We start from the raw sequence: 24,568 nt of genomic DNA on the forward strand, positions 1-24,568 counted from the left end.
TCCCTTAATGCATAACATTATACATATCCACAAGGAGATGTGTTTTGCATTATGAAAGATACTGAGATAGGAGTGATGTTAGCTTGGTCCACCTTTGCTACAAGCTGCCCGGTGTTGTACTACCTTACTCCAGTCCTGAAGATATTTTCAGATGCAAACTTTGTTTGCTCACACTTGGATAAAGGATTAAACTAAATTTGTTTTAAGTTAAGGGATATTACATCCCATATTGTTTCTTAGCCGAACATAGAAATTATATAAAGTTCGGCAATTCCAAGCGTAAGCAAAAACCTGGATAGCAGCAACTGACCCTTAAGGTAGTGCAAGCTGAGGCAACTCATAGCAAAGGTGGAGCAAGATCCGATCACTATTCTTGATATTTACCCATAATGTGAACTTAGCTCCTAGGAGCTGTATTGCTGTTCTACGTTATGAAGGTCACTACCCAGACCGTTTTCAACCTTCATTGAGGTCTCATCAGTGAGTAGGTAGACCTAATTATTAATAACTAAATTTATTATATTATTGGTTTAGTTTGTTTTTTTTCTTTGTTCAATAATTTCTAGATTGTAACTGAAAATAAATAAACCATGTATTATATTTGCAATGTTTTTTTTTAAAGTTTCATCGCATACTAGTAATGAATGTATCTCTCGAATACACGTGACCTAAGCTGCAATTTTTTCAACCACGATCTCCACAGGGTTAATTATTACTATCTCATTGACTTTGTCAAGGATTTGTCCTAGTTCTTCCTTGTCATCAAAGGATAAATTATGTGGAATATATGAAAGATTATGAAGCACAACATATAATCTATACTTAAGTTGTAAATCAGTTTTCATTTCTAATGAAATGATGGAATACAAGAAGGTACTTTTGAGGTAAAATTAAAATCAGGAGTAACAAAATGATGCATACTATTTCCACTGTTATTCATCATCATCTATATGGATCACATTATGAAAGAAAGTGGCATTAAACCTGATATGAAAACTGGAAATATTCATTTCAGCTCCTTATTTATGCAGATGATGTTATACTCCTGAATAAATCTATTACAAGTCTTAGGCATCTTAACTAAACTGAATAATTTCCAAAATAGGCAGGAATTTCAAAAACATCAACTGCATTCTCGGTGGGAATCTAAGTAGTATCAGAAAAATACATGTGTATATGAAGACAAGCTACATGCTCTTGCACTCTACAAAAGTAAACTGAATCTACGCTGTTAATGATCTTTTAATTAGCTGACTCTAGTGGTAAAAAAAAAAACCCACAAACCCTGCTAAAGTCCTCCTGTACTAAGCTTTTCTTCTGGACTTGTACAGCTCAGGTTGCCATACTAAGATTTTCTTCTGGATTTGTACCATTCAGGTTGATATTGAATGTTAAAAAAAAAGACTATTCACAAGATCCTCCACAGAGACACCACTAAAAAAAAAAAGATTTCAAGAATGCCATTCCTTATGTTAGAGGTATTTCAGAAAAAATAGAACACTACACAAATACAACATCAAAACCACCTTTAAACCCCTGACAAAATTAAGACACCTACTCAGTTCTTCCAAAGATCCTCTTCCACACCTAGCCTGCCCAAGGGTTTACAAAATACAATGCACATGTAACTTACCATACATAAGGGGGAGGGGGGAAACAGGGTGAACAAACAAACGACACATTAAATACCTCCATTTTGGAAAAACCGGCCTTTCAGACCACGCACTCCAGACATGCCACAGAATTCGTTGGAAAGGTACTAAGTCCCTACACTGCACCAAAACCTGGTTCGAGAGAAAATTTAAAAAAAGCATGTGAAATGCTCAAACACAATCCTAATCTGAACAAAAATGACGGTCTAACCATTCCAAGAATGTAGAGGACCCATTTACAATCATCATAGCAACCAGAACAAGCCAAAGAAAAATCTCAATACAAGAAGACTTGAATTTTTTTTTTTTTTTTAAACATTTAATATCAATTTGAACGGTACAAGAAGAAAATCTTAGTATGGGAGGACTTTAGCAGAGTTTGTTTTTTTACCACTAGAGGTCAGCTAAGTAAAAGATCAATTAACAGCGTAGATTCAATTTACCTTTTGTAGAGTGCAAGAGTATGTAGCTTGTCTTCATATACACATGTATTTTTCTGATGATGACCTCAATACAGGGGTTGAAACGTCAAGTGTTATTTTATTAATAATAAGTAAAATAATCGTTTCAACGTGTGTTTTGTGTAGAAAAGTGGACAAATAGCATGAATATCAGAATCATATTAAAAATGAAACTTGATAATGTTAGTAATGAGGAATGTGAGACTAGAGCTGATTAGTGTTGTACAGTCTTAAACAGAATGGGAGAGAGAAAAGGATACCAACCCAACTGTTTCTTGTCAGAATGATAGGAAAAAGACCAACAGGATGAATAAGTTCTAGGTGAATAGATGCAGTGAAGTGTCTTTGGTTGACAAATAATTAATTTGGAAAGGAAATTTTTAACAGGAAGATAGTACTACATGACTGTTTGCATTATTTCTATCATAAGAGCATCCTCTATGCAATCAGGCTGGAATACCAACCTTTCTTTAATGATGCAGAAAGCATCATTAAAGAAAGGTTGGTATTCAAATATACAAATCCATTTATGTTTTTGGTGTTTCACTAATAATTCTTCACCTACCTTTTGTTAAGTAAAAACAATTTTTTTTTGTCAAAGAAAAAAGTATTCCTGTAAGCTCCCTTATTTTTACGAAATATCAACTTTACTTATATAAATTTGCATTGTCGAAGTGAAGCCTTTTGGCTCTTTATTTTAGTAAATACTTTACATACTGACCGAGAGTTCGCTTACGAAAAATACATCCCTCTGACATTTCAAGTTCCTTAGTACTGAATGAGAGTTTTTGTTCTCTTAAGAACCGACAAGTTCGAAACAGCTCTTAGGCAAGTGAAACCTTATCAAAATGGACTAATAGAAAGTGAATATGTAGACACTTGGGCAGTGTTTATGTTTTCTAAGTAGTCCATGCTAAGGCAACTCGTGAATGCTGGCGAGTGTATTCGGGTAAGGTCAACTTATTTTTAAGAAACTTTCATAGTTTCTACATTCGGCTTTGAAATAATGCTGGTTCTAATATCCACTTTACTTATATAAATTTGCATCGCCGAACTGAAGCTACTAGCATACATGTATTATCTTTCATTATTTTTATAAAGCAGAATGAGCCAATATATATTTCGCTGGTATGGTAGTGTAATTTCTCAATCATATTAAAAATATATATATATACATATATTAATATAATTCTTGTGTCCCATGATTTAATTGATATTTGGGCTGGTACAAGTATATTCAGTAACATACACTTTATACAGTTATATAATAATATAACTATTTTATTTCAAAAAAAGTAGCTATATACATTGTGTTAAGATAAATGATTACCGTGCACCAGATCACGGCATCTTACATTAAACATCTTATTGGCACTTTGCAACAAATACATAAATTTACCAGTTACCATAAATTTCAATGCATGTCTTCATTTACAAACATTGAAATTAGGCTATTTGCGTAGATGGTGAAATGTATTTACTTCACTATCTCTCGGACTTATGAGATAAAAATGAAGAGGCAAAGTATCCTCGAGATTTATTTTTTTATAACTTAAACACAATACATGATTGTTTTTCAGTCTTTAGTAATTACTTAAGACTTATTAAAACATCACACTTTTAAACATTACTTTAAGAGTATCAAAAATATTCAAGAGCCAATTACATATGTTTAAATTATATATATAATATATATATATATATAAAAAGTAAACACTAAAAACTTCTAAATGAAATTATTTTGTAGGCAAGTTTTATTATCGGTTGTCAATAAATATTTCATTAAATATTAACTTCCCTTAAACATTCAATTAACTTTGGTGCTCTCAAGTAGAATTTAGTAAACTATTCTACTTATTAAAAAAAGAATACAGCACTTTCCCTCCCCTCCCAAAATGAATTGCTCAATAAGTGCCAGAAACAGTATCATTAAGAGCAGATTTATTCAATCACCACAGCTAATTACATGGATCCCGTCAAGGTTTCTAGAAACTTGTATCCAACCGGGAGTATATCAGAATCAAGTACAAGTGCAATTAAAACAAACTGCTGCACACACACACACATATAGCACTGATGTTAGGATCAGTTCTTGTCCACTTCTTAATCTCTGTCTGAACAAAGTCTGTTGTGGATGTCTAAGCAGAGAATCTCAAGTCAAACACAAGATTCACAATATCAGGTCACCACTGGCCAATGTTCTTAAGGGAAAAAAAGATGTGATGAGATCACTGAAGTAAGTCTTTAATGTTGGCAAAAGCACAGGAGCCTAGACCAACTCTGGACATCAACTTTATCAATTCTTGAGTGTGAGCTAGAGCTACTTCTAATGGTGGTTGCCGTGGTAAATTTTGAGATTCTATAAAAGAGAATATTGTATCAATTAGTTTTTTTTTTGTAATGCATATATATATATATATAAATGAATCATTACTTTATCTCTCTCTTTTTCTTTCTTTCTCTCTGACGCGCACACTACTCTTAAAAGTTTGAACATATTGAAAGATCAATAGCGACACTGGAAAAAAAAAAAGGGGGGGGGGAAGCTAGCTAATCATTAAAAAAGGAGACTAAAACCATCCCTTTGGTCTGCAAATACCAAAAATGGATAGCCCAGGACAGAGTAGCCACAGTATCAACTTCCAAAACAGAGTTGCAGTGAATAAGACCTGTATAATAGGATACTGATTTTTGGTGCACCTAATGACACTAGATAACATGAAAGAGGTAAATCCTACGGATTAACAAATCATACTACAAACTAATTAAGATGTGTTTTGTTTTGGAGAATGACCAGAAGCTGTTACAAGAATGAAGGTACCATTTTTCTGGGAATTTTTCAATAAAAATAATAAAATTAAATGATGAATATGTAATTATTGTTTATTCAAGTTTAATGACATATGCATGCATATATAAATAATACACACTTAATCGGGGCCTACTGCCTAATCAATATCAGATATTTTTACTAGTGTTACAAGTCTACTAATTCAACGTACATGTTTCTGCAGCCCATCCAATGATCGTCCAGGAAAAAAAAAAATCTCTCAACTATGGAAAATTGAAGAAACACTAGTTTTCATTGTTTAAGACTGACAGATTAAATTACTCATCTCAAGAACAAGAATTTATTATTTGTTAATACATTTTTAATCTCTAAGATAGTTTAATCCTTAAGTCTTGTAAAATGTTTAGGACATTGCTATAATAACTCTTTTACTGCTGAAAGGATCAGTACTTTAAATTGCCAGCCAGAGTATTGCAAGCTAGGATCAAGAGATACATTAGTATGTCATTTATTTTCTGGATTAGCTGTACTATTAAATACTTTTGATAGTACAGTGTATAGATAGCAAGTGAAATAGTTAACAGGATTGACAAAAAATAAATTTCAAGAAAAATATGAACAAAACCAGATATTCCAGAATTGAAAAGAACTAAAAGTTTCCTTAGATACTGTAGCTGACATCTGTAAATGAAAAATCCCTCTTTGAAATTTAAGAATTTTAATAATATAGTAAAAGTATCATATACATTATTTCATATTTGAGAAGGAAAATCAACAAATTTTATTTTATTTATTTATTGCCTATTCTCAGAATTTTATTCCACTTAAAAACAAACAAAAATGTGATGACATTTATTATATGGTTGGAATGACAAGTTATACAAAATGAAACTTTTGTGGCTAATAATTATGTTGTTACTGCTTGAAAACTTCCACGAGAATTTTTTGCTATTCAGATGCAAAATGTTTATGTTTAGCTTCTATTTGAAAAAGTAAGATGGCCCACAAAACTTCAAAGTTGTAGTTCAAAACATCAAACTTTATTTAACTGGAAATATACCTTATTTTTGTATGTGCAACAAATGATTTCTGACTACCCCTTAAACCAGAGCTATGAAGTTGAGTGAGAATAATGGTGGTCAACAAAGATTTTGTAACTAGGTTTAAAACAAGTCTATGCCACAGAAATCTAATAAACTGGGAATTCTTGCACCACGTAAGGATCCCTCGTTACCAGTATAAACTTAGCTAAGCATTGTTCATTAAACTAAAAGTCAATCGGAGGGGGTTGTAAAATGAATATAAACAGTCCAAATTCACATATCTGTATATTTTACTATTTTTACAATAAGAAAATAAAAATAAATGAAAAAATTACAGAAATTTAAAAAGGCTTATAAGTACTTTTTCCTAATGTAAAGTGCCTTCACGTGTATGTGTGTCCCTGTGAAAAAACCAACAGTAGTTCCCATTAGCAATTCATGGTAATAGAGCACAGCTCTAGAAATCTACTTGCCATGGAAGAATTATCAGAAACAAGTGGCAAGTGAATTTTCAGCTTCATTCTGAATTTATTCAAAATATATTACCATATTTCCTTCGTATAATTCACTTTTTTGTTAAATATAATAAAAAAAACATCTCATGCCAGCCTGGTTGGCTGAGTGGTTAGTGTATCCGCTCTCCAGCCAAAAGGCTGCAAGTTCGACTCCCACCATGGGCATGAATGTTTGTGATTGTCTGTATAAGTGGTGGTGATGGGTGGTAGATGGTGTGGTTGTAGTTGGTAGATTGAGTGAGTGATGGAGATAGTTGTAGATGCCCTCCCTCGATGAGTCTTTGGACTCCCTGGAGGTATCACATAATAATAATAATTTACTGGCAAGATATTTAATTTAGTAATAAGTGAATTCTTTTGTAAACTGTTTCCCCATGATAAAAGTTAGTTTGTTCTCAAGATATGTTTTGCTGCTATTTTTAAAAGGAAGTAATTCTAATCTACAGTAACAGGTGGGCACTATTTATCTCTCACCCTGTGCTTTAAACTTAAGCTTAGATGGTGTTCATAAGTTAATATGGAAAAATAGTCAAGAATTCTAAAATGGCATTTTATTTTGCATAACTTGTCATTACCATTCTTCTTACAAAAAATCAGACATCATTAAAAAAAGAGTAATAATTTATATGTAGGTGCTCATTTGTAATATAGTATTGACATAAGCTTATTTTCACAATTCACAACATGAATTAATTTAGTGTAATTATGTATGGGGGTGCTTAAGGGTCAAAGCTGTATAACTGAGAGGAGACCTCCATATATCCTTTAAAGGAATGCCGAAAACCGACTAGGGCTTCTGACCTAATGTCCAATCCTCACCTTTTCATGGTGCACCCTATTAGGTATGAACGAATGAGGATGGGCTGACAATTTGGGATTTAGCCAACCAAAATGTATTCTTACTGGCTTAAACTACAATATAAAATGAAGGTAATGACAGAATTTCATGCCAGCTGAGGTATCACCCAGTTAAACAAGGTCCCTGTTGTTTTTGCCATGGAACCAGAATGAACACCAAAAAAGTCAGCTACTGGAACAAATCCTAAAACACACCCCAAACCCAGAATTCAAGTTTGATACTATCAACATAAGAAGTCACAATGGCAAAGAAATGCAGCTAGTTGAGAAATTGGATAAGTACCAGATCAACATAATAGGGGTGACTGAAACAAAAAAGACAAAAATTGGTAAGATCTTTCTGAGCAATAAATACAAAATGTCATATTCAGGCAATGACAATCAAGGAAAACAAGGGGGTAGCCATAGTATTAAACACTAAATACGAGGCTAATCTTCTTGAACGCCGAGCAATATCAAGTAGAGTGATGCGGACAAATATCAGAATGAGGAATTTTTTGAGACTTCAGAGAAAGCATCCAAACACAATGAAAAATGAAAAGATGGTCTTTGTCGGAGATCTAAATAGCAAAGTAGGAAACGATTGTCAGACATACAGAAATATTTTTGGAAATTTTCTACAAAAGAGCAAAGCTAATAATAATGGCAAATATCTGTTGGATTTCTGCTCAGGACATGGACTAGTTATTATTAACACAATGTTCCAATATAAAAATGTGCACACAAATTCATCTGGATAGAAGAGGCAAGGAATAAGAAAAGTCTCATTGACTATGTTATTGTTGATAGTGAATGTTTTCTCCCTGGTGCAGGACACAGAATGTACAGAGGATTTGAAATTGGAAGTGATCACCATTCAATCTTGAGCAGGATAAAATTGAATTTGATATTGAAAAGAAAAACACGTAAGAAAGTTTTAAAGCGAATAAAAGATGAGTAGCTCTCAGATGTGAACTGTAGACTAAAATACACACACATTATTCAAGAAAAAAAATGAAAGAATTTGAGACCTGGAACCAAACCTTGGTGATTAGTGGCAAGCCCTGGAGAAAAATTCAGCCAGAGAAACATGTGGTGAGGTTGTCTGAAAGGATAGAAAAATCAGAACTCCATGATGGACACAGGAAGTTAAACAAGAAAGCATATCAAAAGTTCCTGGCAAATAAGTCAGCTTGTGCTCTTAGAGCAAGGGCAGGGAACCTTTTTAGTATCACGGGCGAAAATTACTAATTTAAAAATTTCCGCAGGCGACTGGCAAATTTTTTTGAGAAAAACAAAGTCAATATGTTTTGACACACGAGAAAATGTCATGGCGATAATGGGGAAGCAACTGATCAGAGAAAGTCTGAACTTTCCCCGCGAGAAATGCTCCTGATTTCTTTTTATTTTAATGGCTGGTCTCAATTAGACGTATGACAATCATATTTTATGTAATATAGTTATTTTTGATTTTGTATATTTAAATATTTAAATTTAAATAAATTTAATTTATAAAATTTTATTTACGAGTACACTAGCAAAGGGGCAAATTGAAATAAACTCACGGGCGAGGGGTTCCCCACCCCTGTCTTAAAGAATACAGAGACAAATGTAAGAAAGCTAAATACTGTGTAAAACTAGCTAAACAAAAGCCATGGGAAGAATTTGGTAAGAACATAAATATCAAGAAGGTGGCAAGATATTCTAGAGCTTGTTGAAAAAGATCAGAAATGGAAGCATGAGATGTGAAAGGAATTAGACATGTAAAAGGTGACATGAAAACTGAAGAAAAAGATATCCTTGATGTATGGAGTAATTACTTTGAAAAATTGCTAAATGAAACAATTAGTGACAGCACAGTGGTAAAAAACACTGACCAGGCATACAATCAGGAATACATATCCATACTTGGAGTAGAAAAACCATCACAAGCCTGAAATGTGGAAAGGCAGCTGGAGTAGATGATATTTGACCAGAAATGCTAAGTACGGAGGTATAAAAGTCTTACAGTGGCTGCACTGCATAGTTCAAAAGGCCTGGGCAGAGGTACAAATTCCAGATGATTGGAGTACAGCTCTCATAGTATCCATATATAAAAAGGGAAATAAAACTGAATGTGAGAATTACAGAGGCATTTCTGTACTGAGTGTTCCTGGTAAGATTTATGCAAGTATACTTGACAAACGGTTGAGAAGGATTGTGGAAGGAAAGCTTGGTGAAGAACAAGTTGGATTCAGGTGAAATAGAGGCTGTCAGGATCAGATTTTCACTTTACAACAAATAGATGAGAAATCATGAGAATATAACAAAGATCTGTATTTAATCCTTTCTTTTAGTGTTACACAGTGATCAGCATTCATTTTAAAAATTATGGACTTTACAACTGTGTTATGAATAATAACTATTTTAATTTCCTGACATTTTGACCTTCATGTTAAGGTCATCTGAAGCATATACAAATATACAAGGACAAGCTGAGTTACATTTCATACAGTATGCTAAAGAGACAATGATTTGATCAACGGTTATTCTGCTGGCATGACCTCTAGTGAAAATATAATATAAAATTAATTATTTAGAAACTACATCGAAGCTAAATTCTATTTAAGATAACATAGGAGAAACATTCTTTCATATAGATAGTTTTCATAGTTTTCTTACAGTAACAATGATGTTCTAAATTAACATGACAATTCTACCCACGGAAGCTTTCTCCCTAAGAGTTAACAATGAACAGCACTGCAGATAATCCAGAATCTTAAATCTAATATAATAATTGTCATGTTAAATTAGGACATCATTGTTACTGTAAGAAAACTATCTATATGAAAGAATGTTTCTCTTATGTTATCTTAAATAGAATTTAGCTTTGATGTAGTTTCTAAATTGTTATATTAGATTTAAGATTCTGAATTATCTACAGTCCTGTTTATAGCTAACTCTTAGGGAGAAAGCTTCCATGGGTAGAATATGTGCCTTCCATATGCTTGGGATTTTTAGACTATCATTATTGTTCAGATTAGATTTGATTGATAAGAATCTCACAGGCTTCCTTAAATTTACATTCATACCATGTTTTAGTGTGATGTAAACAACTGGTGCTTTTCTAGTCAGTTCTATGTAAAGTGTTCAGGGCATGATCAGAAAGACCAGCTGCACCATAGTTATTATATTTAATGTGTCGTTTATGTTCCTTTTGTCTGATAGGAATTGTGCATCCTGTTTCCCCTATATATGGTAGATTACAGGTGCAATAAATATGGTATACTCCATTGTGGGCCAGCAGAAGAAGTGGGTCTTGGGATGAGTTTAGTAAGCTTTTTAATTTTGTAGTAGGTTTAGAGGTGGCTTTGAGGTTGTATTTCTGTAGTATTCTGTTTATTTTATCTGATGTCCCCTTAATGTAAGGAATGGTTATAGCTTTATTGTAGTCTGGTTTATTTTTGTTTTTTTTATTGAAGCCTTGTAGAGAATTTTGTTAATAGTGTGTTGGCTGTAACCATTTTTTAGAAGTATTGCTGATAACTTTAAATTCGTCTTTAAGCAGTTGTTCATTGGAGCAAATCTTCAAAGCCCTGTTTTTTAGTCATTATCTATCAAAAAAAAAAAACCCTGTCATTAATACTCTAAAGGCTTTGAAGATTTGCTCCAATGAACTTAAAGATGAATTTAAAATTATCAGCAATACTTTCCTAAAAAATGGTTACAGCAAAAACTATTAACAAAATTCTCTACAAAAGAAGCCTATCACAAATGGTTAAGCAGTAAAAGATTAGAAGATGAAATAGAATATAAAAGAATAAGAGCCATAGCTAAAAGAAAAAGACAGAGAATCATGGAATAAATTTGTTTCTAATTTAGAACATGATTTATATAAAATAAGATCCAATGTATATAAGATTTTGAAACACCTAAATGCAGAGACCAAAGAAAACATAAAATTAAACACTGAATTAAAATTAGAAGAATTTCTAAATTACTACACAGAACTGTGGACAGACAAATATTTTAAAAAAGACAACTGGCAAACAATTAACGAAAATGAAAAGGAAATAACTGAAGAAGAATTAGAAATCATCCTGAAAGAAACAAGAAACGGAAAATCACCTGGAGAAGATAAGCTAGGTTCAGAACTATATAAATATGCAGGAACAAGATTCAAAAAAAGACTCTTATTATTTTGAAATAAAATTTACTCAACTGGTATCCCCCCAATAGAATGGAAAAAAGCAATTGTGATTCCTATCTTTAAGAAAGGTAATAGAGATGACCCTAAAAACTATAGAGGTATCAGTATACTAAATTCCTGTTACAAAATATATAGCAGAATCTTAAATAACAAACTAATGAAATATTCCGAAAACTTTATTCTAGAGGTACAGAATGGATTTAGAAAAGGACGATCATGTATAGACCCAGCCTTTTGCCTAAAATTAATAGTGGAGAAAAAGAAGAGAATATAATTTGGAAACACATATTGCATTTATTGGCTTTGAAAAAGCATTTGACAAAGTTAAAAGAAACATTATTTAACATATTAAAAGAAAGACAAATACCAAATAATATTCTAAAAGCTATCACAAGTATATATGAAAATAATCATGAAAATATGAAAATAATCGAATACAAATAAGATTAAATCACGAGCTATCATATACAAGAGAGATAAACCAAAGGGTCCGACAGGGATGTCCCCTCTCAGCAACTCTTTTTAATATCTACTTAAATGAAATAATAATAAAATGGAGTAAAAATTTACACCAAGGAATTAAACTTTCACCTGCAGTTAACTTAAACACTCTCCTCTTTGCAGACGACCAAATGATAATTACAAATTCTGAAGATAATTTACAGAAAGCTATTTTAAATCTAAATGAGATATCCAAAGATTATGGTATGATAATATCAACAGAAAAATCAGAAACTATGGCCTTTAAGGACAAGATCCAGCAAGAACTAAAATAGTAATAGATAACCAGATCTTAGAACAGGTGAATTCATTTAACTACCTAGGATGTACGATCACATATGAAAATGAAAAAGATATAAAGTAAAAATTGCAAAATATTTAAAAATAACAGGTGTAATTAACTCTGTATTTAAACTAAACCTAGTTCAAAAACAAACCAGGCTAAAAGTATACAATACATTAGCCTTATCGGTCTTAATGTATGGAAGCGAAATCTGGACAATAAAACAAAAAGACAAACAAAGATTAACAACAGCAGAAATGAAGTTTATGAGAAAAACTGCAAAGTATACCCTATTTGATCACAAAAGAAACAAAGATATTATGAAAGAATTAAACCAAGAAACAGTAATAGAAAAAATTAAAAAATATAAATATAAATGGATGGAACACGTTCAAAGAATGAAAACAGAAAGATTACCAAAACAAGCCTTAAAGTACAAGCCATTAGGAAAAAGAAAACCAGGACGTCCTCTTAAACGACTTCTAAGGCCGGAACAGGCCATGCTAGGCCTAAATCCTTGATATGTATGATGATGATGAATTTAACAAATAGCAAAAATTAAATTCTTACATAAAATATCTACAAATGTAACTACTTACCAAGGATGGCACTATTAAGGGCAGCACATACAGGTTCCCTTTGTACAGGATCTAACTGGAAACCTACAGGACTTGTCCATGGATCAGCATATGCCAAAAGACTAAAGGCATCCTTAATACAAAAATATAAAGATAACAGCTATTTGAACAATAAAATAAATTAGGCCAATATTTTTAAATATTTGGAAAAAATATTTATAAAAATAACTAATTATATGAAGAGCCAAAAAGCTTCAATTCGGCGACATGAAATTATTTAAGTTAAGGGATGTTACATCCCATATTTGGACTTGCTGAACTTTATATAGTTTCTATATTCAGCATGAAACTCTGAGTTTCTTATTTGGCGATGAAACAATATGGGATGTAATATCCCTTAGCTTAAATAAAAATAACTCCCTTAACTAATACATTCCTAGCTACTTCCTATTTTATTTTATTTTATTTTATTTTATTTATTTATTTTTTTTTTTGCATCAAGATGTGCAAAGACCACAGCTGATCTTCTGGAGAATGGATAAAGTGTGCTAGCTGGATGTGTTTGCTATGTGACCTACATACATCAATCAGATACATTTGAGCATATTTATAACAAATAACCAAGGTCCCAAAATACATTTCAGTATAGAAAAAAGGAAACAACTGCATTATCTGATCAAAAATATGCTCATACAGGTAGAAAAGGAAGCACACAGTCTTGCAATCTTCATGGACAAACATGAACAGTAAAATGGGTTGTACTAAAGAACTCTGACTTTCAATGTGGCACTATCAGCTTCAGAAATTCCTGCCCTGCTGCAGCTGTCCCAATCAACTGTAAATGATGTTATTGTGAATGAAAACACCTAGGAACAACAGCTGCACAACTGTAATCTGGTAGTTCACATAAAATCACAGAGCAGGACCACCTAGTGCTGAAGCGCATAGTGTGAAAATATCACCTGAGAACAGGCGATATTTTCACACTATTTGCTACTGAAATGCCTATGCAAGCAATGCCAGCTGTTTTTTGGGAAAATATGAGTTTTCATTGCTGTGCAGCTGCACATAAACCTAACATCAACAAGGGCAATGCCAAGTATTGGATGGAGTGGTAAAGCTCATTGCAATTGGATTTTGGAGCAGTGGATCATTCTCTGGAGAGATGAGTCGCACTTCACCATCTGGCAGTCCGACAAGATTTGAGTAAGGATTTGGCAGATGCCAGAAGAAAACTACTTGCTCAACTGTGTGTCAACTGCAAAGACAGGGTGTGTGTGGTTGGGGAGGGAGGGAGGGAGGGGGGGCATAATGGTCTAGGCTGTTTTTCAAGGTTCGTGCTGGATCCCTAAGAAATTTTAATGGTGTGGCCTGTAATTATGTTACATAATAATTACATGGAGTAATTATTATGTAACCTGTAATAAGTAATTACTTGAAGTTACATGGATCTTCACATGTAACTTCACTGTTACATGTGAAGATCCATATAACAGTGCCCCTGTCCACAAAGTGAGTTTGTGCAGCAATAGGTGTTGAAGAAATTCACTGGCCTGCACAGAATCCTGATCTCAAATCCCCTACTGAAGAACATCTATGGAATAAATTTGAATGTCAACTGTGAGCCAGACCAAATCATCCAACATTAGTGACTGACCTTGCTAATGCTCTTTTGGAAAAATGGAAGGGAATTACTGCAGCAGAGGATGGACCAACCCCATATTAGAGTTAGGATCAACAGGTGTCTAGACATTTTTGATAAGATAGTATTCCCACACACACACACTGGTTACATACACCAACTGCTTCAATCTCTTCTGTTTATAGGAAATTTACGCACACCGAAAGGTACTTACATAGCACTGTTACTATCCATTGTTGTGGTGGAGTGAATGAAAAATTAGTAGATTCTTATATTCAGTCTCAATGTAAGTAAAAACAAGAATACTTTTCATATAATACTAGAGCCTCAGTAGGTATAGACGAAGCCATTTGGTCGGAAAGACCTGGTTTCTATTCATGTCCATGACATGAGGAACTTTTATCTGGTCTCTTTCGACTAAAGGTGAGTTATTCAGTCTCATATGGAGGTAGAGATTTTTTTCACCTGGAAACTTGGATTTTTCGTCCCTCAGAACAGGCAAACTGGCCCGTGAACACACACACGGATCTAGAGTCATAAAATACATACTTAATCCCTCATTACAAGAGCTCAACCAGTCCCTTAGGACTGGTTGAGGAAAGGAGGAAACCCCACACAAATAAATAAATAAAATATAATACTGCTTTAGTTTTTCTAAATAAATGAATTTATTTAATGGAGAATGACAAGTTCATAATGAAGCTTCAAGCAACATGTTTAAGTTAAAGACAATGAAAAGGGAACCTAAAAGTAGAAAAAAATCATTATAAATATGGTAGGTCTAAAAACATTATATAACAGAAAAATGTTTTGTTTTGTTTTTCAATACAATTTCTGATAGATGATTGCATATAGGGGGAACACCACATGAATAAATAAATAAAATACAATACTGCTTTAGTTTTTCTAAATAAATGAATTTATTTAATGGAGAATGGCAAGTTGATAATGAAGCTTCAAGCAATCATGTTTAGGTTAAAGACAATGAAAAAGGAACCTAAAACTAGTCATCATAAATGTGGTGGGTCTAAAAACATTATATGACAGAAAAATTTTTGTTTTTCAAAAAAACTAGTTCTCATTTGTTTTGCTTTTCAATATAATTCCTGATACATGATTGCATATAGGAGGAATAACCAGTATAGTCTATAAATTAATCTGCAGTTTAAAATAAATAAATAAATGTGTATTATTAAATGAATGTTACTTTATTGTATGCTGATCAGAGGTTAATTTTGGTTTTGATCCTTATAATTCACTGAGAGTTTAAAAAATTGGGCAATTAGCAACTTATTGTTGTCAGTATAAAACAGTCTATTCTGACAAGTAAAAATTGGAAATAAATATTTACATACAATTAATTAACACTCCTTCACTTATTTGAGGGCCATATTTTCCAGCATCTTTACTGCTTAAAAAGCCATAAATCAATCACAAATATAAATCCCATAGGCATCACTACAAAAAAAAAAAAAAGATCTGAATAAGAAATTATGCTAATTATTGTTCCAAAGGTAAATGAAATTAGGTCAGCAGAATGAACCTGGCAACTTTGATAATTATATGATGAACCTGATGTTATTATAAACCAGTAATTAGTTCATATTTCAGTTATCTATGATTTTTATATTCCATGTATTGAAATATATTTCTGGATGCATTTCTTCCAAAAATATTTTTTTAACACTTCCTAGGGGAAGTCTATGTTTTCATGCCATATAGTCTATGGCTGATTTTTGAATGCTGTCTCCCCAGTTATATTTCAGCCTACAGCTCATATCTCAGTGTCCAACTTGATTCTTTTCAAAACTTCAGCAATTTTTCAATAGGATACTCACTACCATGGTTAACACTAGGCTGTTTTAATTTCTCATTTCAAAGAATAAAAAAGCTCTTCAAGTGCCTCTGTTGCATAGAAGTTAGCAATAATATCCTCTGATTGAAGCATGGGTTTAAATCCTGATTTGAACAGAGGAACGTTTAAGAATCTTTCAACTAAAGGGGGAGTGCAGCTGGAATGATATGGAAGTGGCAGTTTTTCCACTTGCATAATGGATTAACTAGCTGAAGAATGAACAAATATGCATCTGTGTGTGCACGTATACACACACACCTAATGCTCATTTCTTTCTTACAAGTACCTCTATATGTTGATAAACTAGAAATCTATAACAGCATTTTATTTGAAACAGAGATATCCAGCAATTAGAGGTACTTGTAAGAAAGAAATGAGCATTAGGTGTGTGTGTGTTGATAAACTAGAAATTGTTTTGGTTTTATCATGCCCAAGCATGAGCAAATAAATTCTACATGTGAAATATCTTCACAACTAGGTTACTTGTATATTATTATTATTACGTAACAGCTCCAGGGAGTCCACAGACTCATCGAGGGAGAGCACTTGCTCTCTAGCTCTCTGTCTCCACCAACTACAACGAACTGCAACTATACCAACGGCATCTATGGTCCACCACCACCACTAGTATTTTCACAGACAATCACAAACATCCATGCACACGGCAGGATTTGAACCTGCAGCCTTTATGGCTGGAGAGCGGATATGCTACCCACTCAGCCAACCAGGCCGTCATATACCGAAGTAAGTAGCTTAGTCATGGTTATTTTATATACAAACTTTGGTTTGCACATATAAGTCTGGATAAAATAAGAATTAAAGCAATAATTCCTTTTCAAGTATCATCTCCTTTCTTTCCAAGCAAAAAAACTTGATACCGTTTATATTTATAGTTTATGTGCCATTCTTAATTGTGTGAACTTATAGTTTGATTTGTCATTTGACTGGTCTGTCAACTGTTCCATTTGTCCAAATGACATACTTTTGCTTGTATAGTTAATGGTATACCCTCTTCCTGCTACCTTTTAGTTTTTCAATGGACTGGATATTTTTTGTATGTAAATTAGCACAAAAGCTAAACTGATGTTTATGTTGCTTAAAGACTGCTGTAATTCATTTACGTAATAACGGATGAAGGGAAAGTTTATCTATTTTCCATATCAGTCTGTGATCTACGGATTATATTACCATATTTACTCGAATATAACTAACACTTTTTTCTCCAAAATTAAAACTAAAAAATCATGGTGTAAGATATATGCAGGGATTTTTGGAAACTAAAGTTTTTGGGAAAAAACTGAAAATGGGTATGACTCAACAAGAATCTCCTATTCACTATTGCTACTTCTGGCCTCAAGAGCAGTTTCTTTGTGTGCATCATCAAAGTCATCTACCCAAATAGCATCATCCTCTTTCCAATTATTTCAAGCAAAAATTACCAGTAATTTACAAGACTTGAGATACGTAATGAACAATCCTTCACAAATGATTAATCAGAAGTAAAAGCAGAGCACAAAACTGACAACAATGGTAAGCCAGTACAGATAGAGCATCTATGAAGACATGCATATGATTGGTGCAATATTAACAAAAGATCATGCGGACCAATGACAAAGGCAAGCCGACAATTGTTGAGTTGAAATGCTAATTCTGAGGGTACCGAATTCCAAAATATCTGAAACTGCCATAACAACATTTACCACTATATATTTCTTAGTTTTAACATGTTCACGTGGTGTTTTGCCTGTTTATCGCTCTAGTGGTACACAAACAGTACCACTGGTACTGTTTGTATACAGTAATGAACTTCTCATTACTGTTTGTGTACCACTTCTGCATCACACGGACAGGCTCAACTCACACAAAGTTTCAACCCTTTGGTTGAATTTTGCTGCTGCTTCCATGTCAAGCTGGCAGATGGACTCACACATTATATGGCATGTTTCAATTCGAGGTAGAATTTTATTTGAAGTTAGCCTTTGTGATCTGTCTTAATGACATTGAAAATTTCAAATGCAACCAAACAAACACTTATTTCATGTAATTGAAAAATTGGACAATAGACACGTTAATCATCTCTGACAAAACTTGGTTACACATAGAATCGGACAGGCTGAAAAATGTACTCCATAAGAAGATATATCATATTTACTCAAATATAACTCATACCCCTGAGTTTACTTTATGGGAAAAAAAAAAAAAAGAAATTAAAGGTTTTGCATATAGCTCACACACAGAAAAAAAAGTTTAAACACGTTTACTTCAGGACAATAGTAACTAGCTCCATGCGGTAAACAACAAGTTGAATAAGGAACAGAGATATTTGCAGTCTGTATAATATATTTCTCAATGAATAGTGCAATTAGACAACTGGAATAAAAATAGCACTAAATGATGAATCACGTCCCCTCCCACAGAAACTATGCTGTATAGACTCAATCAGAACCATGTGTCACCAGCAAACACAGCATCTAACTAGAAACTATGTTTGCTGGTGCAACACATGGTCTTCCTCTTCTCCTACTTCCATCAACTTCAGCAAGCATCATCATCATCATCTCCAGACTGTCATTTGCTTGCATAACATGTCCAAAGTATGACAATTTTTGCTTGATCATAGCTTCGAGAGAGCAATCTAGCTTTATTCTGTCTATCACTGATTTATTAGTTTGCTTTGCAGTCCATGGTATTCTTAGTTAGCTTCTCCAAAGCCATAATTCAAATGCATCTATCTTCCTTCTTTCACTCTTTCTCAGGGTCCAACTTTCATATCCATGCAGTACCACAGGGAATACCATTGCTTTCACGATTCTGATTTTTGTTGCGAGGCTAATATCTTTAAAGATCTTGCTTAAATTTGTCATTGCTTTCTTTCCGAGTAATAATCTTCTTCTAACTTCTTCAGTACAACACCAATCTTTATCAATTTGGGATCCTAGGAGCACAAATTTGTTAACTACTTCCATTTTCGTCCCATCTACTTCAAAATCATTAAGTTCACATGTTGCCATAACTTTTGTCTTTTTGAGGTTAAGTTTAAGGCCATATTTAGCACTTTCTTCTTTAACTTTCATAATAAGTTCCTCCAAATCTTTGCATTCTGCTAGCAAGGTGGTATCATCTGCAAATCTCAAATTATTAACATTTCTTCCACCAATTTTAATTCCAATTGAAGACTCCTCCAGACCTGCCATCCTTCAAATGTATTCGCTGTACAAGTTAAACAGGTATGGAGATAAAATACATCCTTGTCGCACTCCTTTACCTATTGTAAAATATTCAGTTTCTCCAAGATCTGTTTGGACAGTAGCTTCTCGTTCATAATATAGATTCCTCAGAAGGATAATGAAATGCTCTGGTACTCCCATTGTTCTTAACACATTCCACAGTTTCACATGATCTACAGAGTCAAAAGCGTTACTATAGTCAAGGAAACAAAGGTAGACATTCTTCTGATATTCCTGCGCTCTTTCTATTATCCATCTCACATTGGCGATCTGATCTCTTGTTCCCCTGCCTTTTCATCTGGCATTTCTCTCTCTCTTCATGAATGGTTCCAGTCTTTTCTGAATGATCTTAAGACTTTACTTGCATGAGAATCAGTGCTATAGTTCTGTAATTTTCGCACTCTCTTTCATCGCCTTTCTTCAACAAAGGTATATAAACTGATTTTTTTCTATTCCCTAGGCCATGTAGCTGTGATCCAAATTCACTGACATAGAGCTGTTAAAATTTTAACTGCCTCTTCTCCCAGGGCTTTTAGCAGCTCAATAGGTATTCCATCCCCTCCTGGTGCTTTCTTCCTGGATAGCTATTGCAGTGCCCACCTCAGTTCACTTTCCAGTAGTACTGGCTCCTGTGTATAATCCTGCACTTCAAATTTCTCAGTAATTTTGGAGTCCTTTCTGTAAAGGACTTCTGTATACTCTTTCCCTCTTTCTCTGATGTCTGCAGCTTCTGTAAGATATCCTTTGTGTTTACTTTTCAAAATTGTCACTTCAGCACTAAACTTTCCTGTCAGTTCCCCGATCTTTTTGAAAAGATCTCTTATTTTTCCTTTCCTGTTTTGGTCTTCAATTTGTTGGCGTTCCTAGTTAAAGTATTTTTCCCTGTCTCTTCTGGCTTGTCGTTAAAACTCTGCATTCAAATGCTGCACTTCCTGTTGCCTTCATTTTCCTCCTTTCCTGAGCAGTTTTGATGGCATCTTCTGACAGCCATTTAAACTTCTTCTTACAAACTGTTGGAATATTCTTCTTTGCTTCTGTTTTAATTATATCTTTAATCTCTTCCCATAGTTCATCTGGTTCTCTTTCACACAAATTGAGTGTGTTCAATCTGTTCTGTATACTAATATTGTATTCAGCTAGTATGTTTCCAAGATCATATCTGATCAACATTTGTAATGTTTTCAGTTTCCATAATTTCACATGCATCTTGGCCACTAATAATTCATGGTCTGTTTCACAGTCTGCACCTGAAAAAGTCTCGACAGACTGTATTGCACTTTTCCATCGTCTTTGTCCAAGTCAATTTGATTTCTGTATTGTCCATCAGGTGTTAGCAACAAACAAAGAATTCTCTGCACAAAACTCAACTAGTCTCTTGCCTGCAGTGTTACGAATACCTAAACCAAAACAATTTGTTATCCTTGTTCCTCGATTTCTCCCACTTTTGCATTTCGATCTCTGATAAGTAGTTATAAATCTCGCTTTGGTGTTGCGCCTATCACTTCTTGTAACTTGCCATAAAATTCTTCTATATCTTCTTCTGGTGCGTAAACCTGTATGATGGTCATATTCATTGGATGTCCACTGACTCTGAGAGAAATGATTCTGTCACTCACTGGATTATAACGAAATACATACCTAGCCATCATTTTCCTGACTAATAAAGATACTCCATTTTTACGACTTGTCTCGTGTCCTGAGTAATACACCATATAGTATCCAGACTGAAAAATGGCCCATTCTTGTCCATCTAAATTCGCTTATTCCCAATATATCCAGCTTCTTTCACTCCATTTTTACCTTTATTATTTCCAGCTTTCCTTGGTTTATACTTCTAACATTCCAAGTTCCAATGTTGTGGTTTTTCTTGTTTGAAACAAAAAGCCTCCCTTTTCCAACCAGCAACATTTGTGACCAAGCTTCCTTCTGGGTTTGACCTGGACACATCATAAAAACTAATTCTACTTGTGGAAGCCCTCTGTTCTTCCCCAGTTGCATGCCTTCAGGCCCAGGGGTCTTATCATCCAGCACCATAACATACTTTCTCATTTTTGGCATCTTCAGGAAGACATTTACATCTTCAAATTTGGAAATCGGTTATCAGAAATTGTTTCTTAGTTAATATAACATACAGTTACAAACCAACTCACTCATCTATTTTGGATCCTTATCGTATTATATTTATCTCGCTTCCTCATGACTTCACACAAAAAAGATACCTATAATAAAATTAGTTTAATCCTTTATCCAAGTGTGAGCAAACAAAGTTTGCGCCTGAAAGTATCTTCATGGCTGGGGTAAGGTGGTACAACACCAGGCAACTCGTTGCAAAGGTGGAGCAAGCTACCAATACTCCTATAATGCAAAGCACATCTCCTTGCGGATATGTCTAATGTTATGCATTAAGGGAAGGGCCAGTACCCATACTTGTTTCGACCTTTATCGAGGTCTCTTCCGTGGGAGCCAGGCCCAAGTGGAGATACCAGGCAAACGCATTAGCAGGTCATCTCTACCTATAGGAGTTGCCAAATGGTGTGCCACCCTTTTTTAATAAATTACTCTGGATTTAGAGAAAGATGTTGAAAGTTTATTTTTCACTTGGTTAGAGTATAATAAAATTAGTTTAATCCTTTATCCAAGTGTGAGCAAACAAAGTTTGTGCCTGAAAGTATTTTCAGGACTGGGGTAAGGTGGTACAACACCAGGCCAACTCGTTGCAAAGGTGGAGCAAGCTACCAACACGCCTATCTCAGCATCTCCTATAATGCAAAACACATCTTGCGGATATGTACCACCTTATCCCAGTCCTGTGGGCCCACAGAAGGTTCTACTAAGGTAGAAGTGCGGGAATTTTTTGAGGCTTTAGAAAAAGCAACTGACACAATGAAAAAGGAAAAGTTGGTCCTTGTTGGGGATCTAATTAGCAGAGTAGGAAATGATTGTGAATATTTTAGGAAAATTTGGAGAAAAGAGCAAACCTAATAATAATGGCAAATATCTGTTGGATTTCTGCTCAGGACATGGACTGGTTATTACTAACACCATGTTCCAACATAAAAATGTGCACAAATTCACATGGAGAGAAGAGGCAAGGAATAATAAAAGTCTCATTGACTATGTTATTTGATAGTGATGTTTTCTCCCTGGTGCAGGACACCAGAGTGTATACAGGATTTGAAATTGGAAGTGATCACTATTTAGTCTTGAGCATGATAAAATTGAATTTCATATTGAAAAGAATGACATGTAAGAAAGTTTTAAAGCGAATAAAGGTTGAGCAGCTCTCAGATGTGAACTGTATCTCAGATGTGAATCCAAATATCTGTTGGATTTCTGCTCAGGACATGGACTGGTTATTACTAACACCATGTTCCAACATAAAAATATGCACAAATTCACATGGAGAGAAGAGGGGCAAGGAATAAGAAAAGTCTCATTGACTATGTTATTGTTGATGGTGATGTTTTCTCCCTGGTGCAGGACACCAGAGTGTACAGAGGATTTTAAATTGGAAGTGATCACTATTTAGTCTTGAGCAGGATAAAATTGAATTTCATATTGAAAAGAATGACATGTAAGAAAGTTTTAAAGCAAATAAAAGTTGAGCAGCTCTCAGATGTGAACTGTAGACTAAAATACACAAAGATTATTGAAGGGGAAATGAAAGCGTTTGAGAACAGGAACCAAACCTTGGAGATCCAGTGGCAAGCCTTGAAGAAAACTCTGATTGATTCAGCTAGAGAGGCATGTGGTGAAGTTGTCTGCAAGGATAGAAAAATTTAGAACTCCATGGTGGACACAGGAAGTTAAAGATGCAGTGAAGGAAAAGAAGAATGCATATAAAAAGTTCCTGTCAAATAAGTCAGATGTGCTCTTAGAGAATACAAAGACAAATGCAAGAATACTAAACACTGTAAAACTAGCTAAACAAAAGTCATGGGAGGACTTTGGCAAGAATATAGAAAATAAATATCAAGAAGGTGGTAAGATATTCTGGAGGTTGTGGAAGAAGCTTAGAAATGGAGGAAAGAATGCTGTAAAAGGAGTTAGAGATGATAAAGGTGACATGAAAATGGGAGAAAAAGATATCCTTGAAGTATGGAGTAATTACTTTGAAAAACTGCTAAATGAAACAAACAGTGACGACAGCACAGGGTAAAAAACACTGACCAGGCATGCAGTCAGGAATACATATCCATACTTGAAGTAGAAAAAGCCATCAAAGGCTTGAAATGTGGAAAGGCAGCAGGAGTAGATGATATTCGACCAGAAATGCTGAAGTATGGTGGTATAAGAGTCTTACAGTGGCTGCACTGCATAGTTCAGAAAGCCTGGACAGAGGGACAATTCCCGATGATTGGAGTAGATCTCTCATAGTACCCATATATATAAAAAAAGGGAAATAAAACTGAATCTGAGAATTACAGAGGTATTTCCCTACTGAGTGTTCCTGGCAAGATCTATGCAAGTATACTTGAGAAATGGTTGAGAAGAATTGTGGAAGAAAAGCTTGGTGAAGAACAAGCTGGATTCAGGCCAAATAGAGGCTGTCAGGATCAGATCTTCACTTTACGATAAACAGTCGAGAAAGCATGGGAATATAACAAAGATCTGTATTTAAGTTTTGTCGATTTGGAAAAGGCATATGACAAGGTGCCAAGAGAAAAGCTATTCAATACGCTACAGTTATATGGTGTCAATGGGGCATTATATCAAGCAATACTTAGTCTTTATTTGAATTGTAAGTCATCAGTTAGAATTGAAGTACAGGAAGATGGTTTAATGTTTAATCTGGTGTGATACAAAAATGTACATTATCCCCTCTGTTATTCATTATCTATATGGATCACATTATGAAGGAAAGTGGTATTAAATATGATATCAAAATTGGAGATGTTAATGTCAGCTCTTTGCTTTATGTGGATGATGTTATACTTCTAAATAAATCCACTACAAGTCTGCAAGATTCTCTGACTAAATTGAATAGCTGTTGT

The 24,568-nt window shown here is 34.1% G+C and overlaps 1 protein-coding gene across 1 annotated transcript in view; it reads right to left on the reverse strand.

Moving 5' to 3' along the window:
• Positions 1-4,037: 4,037 nt before the first annotated feature.
• RanBPM (Ran-binding protein M) overlaps positions 4,038-24,568 on the reverse strand; it is a 267,873-nt gene continuing 247,342 nt past the window's right edge. Inside the window, exons 10-11 of the mRNA XM_090397780.1 lie at positions 12,872-12,983; positions 4,038-4,472 (exon numbers count right to left, since the gene is read on the reverse strand). Of these exons, the coding sequence (XP_090253906.1) occupies positions 4,342-4,472; positions 12,872-12,983 (243 nt within the window). The 3' untranslated portion in view covers positions 4,038-4,341. The remainder of the gene's footprint in view (positions 4,473-12,871; positions 12,984-24,568) is intronic.

Source organism: Typopeltis vanoorti, chromosome 9 (assembly GCF_054136105.1).
Source record: "Typopeltis vanoorti isolate ZY-2024b chromosome 9, IOZ_Tvanoo_1.0, whole genome shotgun sequence".
Lineage (NCBI taxonomy): Eukaryota > Metazoa > Arthropoda > Arachnida > Uropygi > Thelyphonidae > Typopeltis > Typopeltis vanoorti.